This window comes from Pseudomyrmex gracilis, unplaced genomic scaffold (assembly GCF_002006095.1).
Source record: "Pseudomyrmex gracilis isolate BER0280 unplaced genomic scaffold, ASM200609v1 scaffold_221, whole genome shotgun sequence".
Classification (NCBI taxonomy): domain Eukaryota; kingdom Metazoa; phylum Arthropoda; class Insecta; order Hymenoptera; family Formicidae; genus Pseudomyrmex; species Pseudomyrmex gracilis.
Window position 1 is genome coordinate 177,501 of NW_018020805.1, and position 6,621 is coordinate 184,121.

At 39.5% G+C, this 6,621-nt stretch overlaps 1 protein-coding gene across 5 annotated transcripts in view; it reads right to left on the reverse strand.

Annotated features, from left to right (window-relative positions):
- Window positions 1–5,223: 5,223 nt before the first annotated feature.
- LOC109858741 overlaps window positions 5,224–6,621 on the reverse strand; it is a 40,948-nt gene continuing 39,550 nt past the window's right edge. For all 5 annotated transcript variants that reach the window (XM_020436288.1, XM_020436289.1, XM_020436290.1 and 2 more), the window contains one exon: window positions 5,224–5,383. In XM_020436288.1, the coding sequence (XP_020291877.1) occupies window positions 5,255–5,383 (129 nt within the window). In that variant the 3' untranslated portion in view covers window positions 5,224–5,254. The remainder of the gene's footprint in view (window positions 5,384–6,621) is intronic.

Consider the following 6,621-nt stretch of genomic DNA (forward strand, 5'->3'; position numbering starts at 1 on the left):
ACTAAGTAGTTCCAGCGTTGACCGCTCGATAGCGCCGCTTACCCGCGCTAGAAAAAATCAGTCCGGGAACTTTCCGGACAAACTGTGTATAATCATCATTACATAAATATGAGTTATATCCATTGGTGATGCAATTTTGATAAATCGCACAAGTTTCTTTTGGACACTTCTTGCAACACACGACATAATATCGTTATCCGTCTCAAATATAATTACGCCTGCAAACCGGAAACAACGTTAGTAACAGACGGTGTTTAAGCGCCGTGGCGCGCTAAACGCTCGCGGTCTCGCAGTCAGCATCTTGCGCGCGTTTCACAAAGAAAGATCTTTGGTACGTCTGCACACACACACACACACCGGTTGCAAACCGTTTCGCGGATACAATGCTTGCGCGTTCCTTTCCTCGCTTTTCGCCGTGTCTCATCGCCCAAGCAAGCGTGCATATCCCGCCGACATTGTAGTCGCGCGCATCTGCAAATGACAGCAGTTGTTTCCAAGTTTATCCGAAGCTGCCGGAACGTATTCGGCCTCTTAATTCGCTCGTCTCTCTAGCCGTTCCCGTCACCCTCCCTTCATGGAAGGGCGAGGAGGATGACACACACGTACGGTAATCGCCGCGTATCCCAGGCAAAGCCTTTTGGTCCCGCACGTGAGAGAACGTCAACGCGCCTTCGTTAAGCTAAATTCATTCCGTCATTACGCCGATGTGTTTTAAGTGGCTTAGCGAGCGAACCGGAGATCGTGCGAGCAAAACGAGAAAATTTAATGACAGCAAAACAGAGTCTCTCTGAAAGAGAAGCCCGGAGAACAAATACAACACGCGGCAAATCAATATAAGTACACAGTTACACTCTCTCGCTGGACATAAGCAAAACTTTTGCTCGAAGAAAATTCGCTTAGAAACTTTCTTTCTCGAAAAACCCATGAAAAAAAATTTTCTCAGTCGCTCGGGACGAGAGACAAAAGAGGAAAAGAGGAAAAAGAATTAATCGCGAAATAATAACAATTAAATCTTATTAAAGCTCGATACGTTACTAAACTACGAAATATTAGGTCTACCGGAAAGTTCTGTTTCCGTTTTTGGAATAAAACAAAATACAAATTTTTCTTAATTTTTGAAAAATGGGATATACAAATTGCCCTCACGCTGGCAAGAAATCATTAATAATAATGGCAATTATATTATTTAATAAAGTTTATTGACGGTAAGAAAAATTTATGTATTTTGTTTTATTCCAAAAACGGACAGAACTTTCCGGTAGACCTAATATATTTACGGTCATACGAGCCGATCGCAGGATGTTGTGCGGAAAACTGTGTATATACAGGGTGTCCCAGAATTGCCGTACAATCTCTCGTGGGCAGGTAGAAGGAATAATACTGAGTTGAAAAGTCCTGAACCATTTTTTTTTATTATTTATAATAAAGGAGTAATTATTGAGTAAATCAGGCCAATCAGCGCAGACCTTTAGCCAGGCGCACGTTAGTGAGCCGCGCGCCTGGTGTGTGTGAGCGCTCACTGACGTGTGCCTGGCTAAAGGTCTGCGCTGATTAGCCTGATTTACTCAATAATTACTCTTTTATTATAAATAATAGAAAAAAATGGTTCAGGACTTTTCGACTCAATTTCACTCCTTCTACCTGCCTACGAGAAATTGTACGGCAATTCTGGGACACCCTGTATATATACATATATATATTTGTTCGCGTGTAAATTTTTACGCGCGAGTTTTTTTTGAATTGAATATCAATTCTTAAATTCATATTGGATGCTGGATAATCGCGAAATTGTATATACATATAACACATAAAGTATATTAGAACGCTTTGTTACAACATCGATCTTTCGCTAACCCGACTCAACGCGTAATAGGGTAATAGTTTCGCGCAAAATAAGTCTCTTTCTCTCGACAATTCGCGGCCGGGCCGGAAAGCTCCGAATTTATCGGCAACAGCTTATTCTAGAAGCGCGAGAAGTTTTATCTTTGATCTCCGTCGCGCTCTGATTTATGAGATATCCGCTTGAAAATATAGCGACTCGCGAGAATCGATTCGCGGGAAACGCACGCGCGCGCGCGCGCACAATTTTTCTACACATTTCCGTTTACTCCTTTTTACCGCGTAACGTCGGCGTGTGCTTGTCGTGAATCCAGATATTAGGATTTTCGCTGTCAAGAAACAAAACTTCTCGTCAAAGAACAATCGACCGCAATTCGTTTTCTCTTTGTATTTTTGTCACCAGCATCCCGTTCTAATGGACAAAAGTTACGTATCACGGTTCTGTATCGGACAGAATTACGGCAATTTAATCTCGGTCTTTATCTCTTTTCTTGCATCCTTCCGATCACAACCAGTTCGCGAGCCGTTTGGACATTCCGGACACGTAGAGACGTTGAGACTGAAATTTTTCCTTTAATGCACCTCTCCTAACCGCGAGCACGTTGAAACGTTCTCGAGCGCGCTCCGTCTCTTCTTTCTCATAACAGTTATGTGAAAAAAATCACGTTTTTTTAATTCGAATATAAAAACTCGAAACATTGCACAATTAACACACACAGAGAAAATACGCAGCATTTTGCGCCATACTTTTTGCATTGAAAATTTTGTATTTTGATTAAATATTTTCTATTATTTTATTTTGTTTTCTATTTTTTTTTTTTTTTATACGAAGCAAAAATCTGAATTTTTCGATATTACCACAACCGCACTCTCGATTTTTTATTTCAAGCAAATTCACTTGATTCTCGAGCGAAAAATCGCTGCTTCGGTTTGTTCGACGCGATCAGCGAAATATACTTTCGCGTAGAAAGCGTAGTTTGTGCGCGCGCGCGCGTTCCCACGATTTCGAGATCGCAACTATTCGTCCGATCTCTATGGTGCAGTTGAAACGTTTTCCGCTGACTTCGATCGGAATTCGGCAGCGTCTTTACGACGCTGTCTGTACGTAAGAGAGGAAGAAAGTCTTTTCTCGCAAAAAGGACGATGGCACAACACCGTCCTCCGCACTGTAATCCGCAACGAATTTCGTCCTTTATTACGTAGAAGCTACGTACATTTGGTGCGAAAGTTCTGCTGGAATTCAACCGGCGTTGAACAGTGGTGCAACGTGAGATGTAGAGATAAGAAACGCGGAAAGAAGAAAAATAAAGAAAAAACTACATGCGGAGAGGAGGCTGTTCTGCTTCTCGCGCTCTTCTTTTTCGCTTTTTTTTTTGAAAAAAACACTTTATAAAGTAATTTGTCCGAATTGGAAAAAGTCGACGCAAAAATCAGCCGGAAGAATTCTTGAAGAAATTTAAAAAAAAAAAAAAAAAAATCCACTTTGAGCACGAAGCTTGGTGCATGAAATGCCGAGACAACTTGAGACATGATGTATCTCGTCTCCGAAAGTATTTTCATCTCTTCTAGTGTGTGCTCGATTATACACCGACCACGTTTTCCAGAGCAATAAATTTCACCGTCTCGCGCTTTATATCGCGTCGCGTTTCTTTTTAGTTTCGCGCCCATTTCTGACGCGTAAACATCGATCTTCGCGTTTCTATGAATCGAAACGTCATCGAGCGCGACAAATAAAAGTTCCGCGTACGGGGGGGTGGCAACATACCCACGACATCCGGTTGTCATCGGTGATATTTAGTCGGTTTGGATGTGTCAGATGTGCTCGTCGATAATCGCCTTCGGCGAAAATTGATGGAAAAGTATCGTCGCGTCCGTTAGAATCCTCTGTTCGCGAAATTGCTACGGATGTCGGAAACGTTCGCAAAATATGAGCGGAAGCGACATCCGAAGCGCGCCGCGTTTTGTCCTTCGGATATAGATAATATGTGATATATGTGTTGGGCGCTTATATAGACAATATTATTGTTATTATACGTGTACGCAATGCGCGTTTGACGCTTAAAATAAAGGGAAAAGGTAACGTGAAGAAAACTAACAAATTTTTCTTATCTTGAGTATGTTTATAATACATTGTGTAATTAAACACTGATTGTATAAAATATTTTGATTGGATTAAATAATAATATTCTTTTTATATATCAGTTTTTATATAGGGGTAAACAGTACAGTTGTTGGCCTCCCAACAGTAATTGGCCATGTAGTAAAGAAGTAATAAATATAAAAAAATACTATCATTATATTCTAAATTATAAACATTTTAATATTAATTAAGTTTTTCTGCTCCGAATAAAAGTAATATTATAGTATTTAAGAAGCTCAAAAACTTTTTTATTGTTATACGATAATCATTGACCAACTGGCCAATCACTGTTTTTAAGGTTATGAAAACCATATGACAGTCATTGGCCTCTTATTTTGAGTTATAAATACAAATGTAAGTAGGTTTGTTAGTTTTTAATGTGTTATAAATAAAATATTCATTCCTATATTTTCATAAGTCAAAATAAAAACTTTATTATGATAACTGTTATGTAAACAGATACTAACAGAACTCATATGGCCAATAACTGTCTATTTTGACTATAGGAAATATTTTATCAAATTTTGAACAATTTTTCAAATTTTCAAATAAATTTATTAGTTTATTTGCGATTGTTATAGTTTGTTTGAGCTAGTAGTACTGAAGATTTACTTCAAGTTATTAAAATTTTATAATTTACTCTATATAGCGCAGTTTTCCTTAAGTGGCCAATCACTGTATCTCTTACCCCTATATCTCTAAAAAAAAAAAACACCGCATTTATGCTAAAAATACTATCACTAATAATAATTCTAAAATCGTTGCTAAATTAAAATTCTCGCGAGATTAATACCAATATTTACAAGTAATTGGATTGTGGTTAAACAAATTTCTCTTCCAAGAGAATGTTTTGATCCAAACCTGTATATATATATATTTATAATTTACATTCTCCTCGTAAGCGAAAATAAACCCTTCCTAAAAATCGAAATCTTCTCTCGGAAAATCCATGCGAGATTTGCACAAAGCGCTCGTTCTGTTCTTAAGCTCAAGAAAATCGCGCGCATTTCGTCGTGGCGTTAAACGTAAAGGCAAACTATCACAGTAACCGCCATGCGAAAATGCGCGCCACGAGAAAGAGAGAGAGAGAGAGAGAGAGAAAAAGAGAGAGAGAGAAAAAGAGAGAGAGAGAGAGAGAGAGCGCGGCGAAGACAAGAGAGATGCTTTTACCCGAGAGCAAGACTTTGAGTTAATTCCGCGCGTCTAAATTTTCGTCTCGTCCTCGCAAAAGACACCACGGAAGCTTAGTCTAATTAAAAAAAAAAGGACACAAGCTCAAAATGTGTCCATGTGAATTGTATCCATGCTGGAGTACATGTTGGGCATGCTGTTCCTGCTGCCTTGACCAAAAGCAGTTATGTCGACCGTCTCATCGTCCAGTTCTTCCGAGAAATTCACCAGAACCTGCACATTATTCACAAAAAGTGTTACACACAAATCGTAATAGTTTAGATAAATTATTCCGCGAAAAAAGAGAATCGTCGTCAATCATTTGTTTTTTTTTTTTTTTTCTTAGCTCGCGACATTAAATCAGAGACACTTTTTGCGACGGCGCGCAACTTTACTTTAGCGATCGAAATCATAAAAACCGTAATGCTCGCGTCTGTAATTATCACGACTGCTAGCTAAAGTTCAGTGAGGGACTACCTACGCGCAAACTTTCGCGGTCGTAGCAGTTCCGCACGTGCTTCGCGTTGAAGCACGATCTCGCAGCCGGGGAAAGGAACGAGAACAGGGGGGGTTGGACGGAAAGGCTTTCCTTACAACCAAGACCCATAAAAATCTCGAAACTTTCCCGCCCGCGGCCAAAGTTTGCTCGGTTTACATACAAGCTCGCCGCGATACTGCAAAAAAATTCCCACTTTGTTTATGAGATCGCAGGAACGGTCGTCTTTGCGTCACGGCAAGAAATGCATTTACATAATGTCCGGACGTCGTGGTTGTTGGAGATAATTTTTTGTTTTTTGTTTTAAGAAAATATAAGTATATTTGCGTTTCACACACACACACACACATTTTTTTAACCAATTATTTAAAACTATCGACGCTATCTGTTATTGTATGATAATTATCATTCCCTGGTTGTTTCAAAACCAATTCTTAAAACTACCGTTCCTGTTTGTTACCGTATAATAATTATTGCGCACACACATAAGATACGAACTAAACGTAGAAATATGAAAATGGCGAATGAGGAAATTGTTGAACGTCAAATAGAGCCGCGTACACGTTTCTAAAATACAAACAAACATGAAAACGCAAATATGTGTGTGTGTGTCTTCTTTTGTGAAAGTTGTAAGGGAGAATTAAATTATGTGCTCTCTGATTTTCAAACGATGAAAGATGCGCTTGCGAAATCCTTAAGAGAGAAGACTCACGGAGAGCAAATAGTTTTCCGTAGGATTGCAGCAATCCAGAAACTTCTTAGATTCGACTCGGCCCAAAGTTTACTGCCGTACATTTAGAACTTAATTTATATTCCGAAGCGTGCTAACTTGAGCTGTTGCTATTGTCGTTCATTCCAAAAGCTTTGCAAAACAACGGGGGTTCATGGCAGCCCTTAAGTTCGCACGGACTGTGAGGAGCAAGGATGAGAGAGAGAGAGAGAGAGAGAGAGAGAGAGAGAGAGAGAGAGAGAGAGA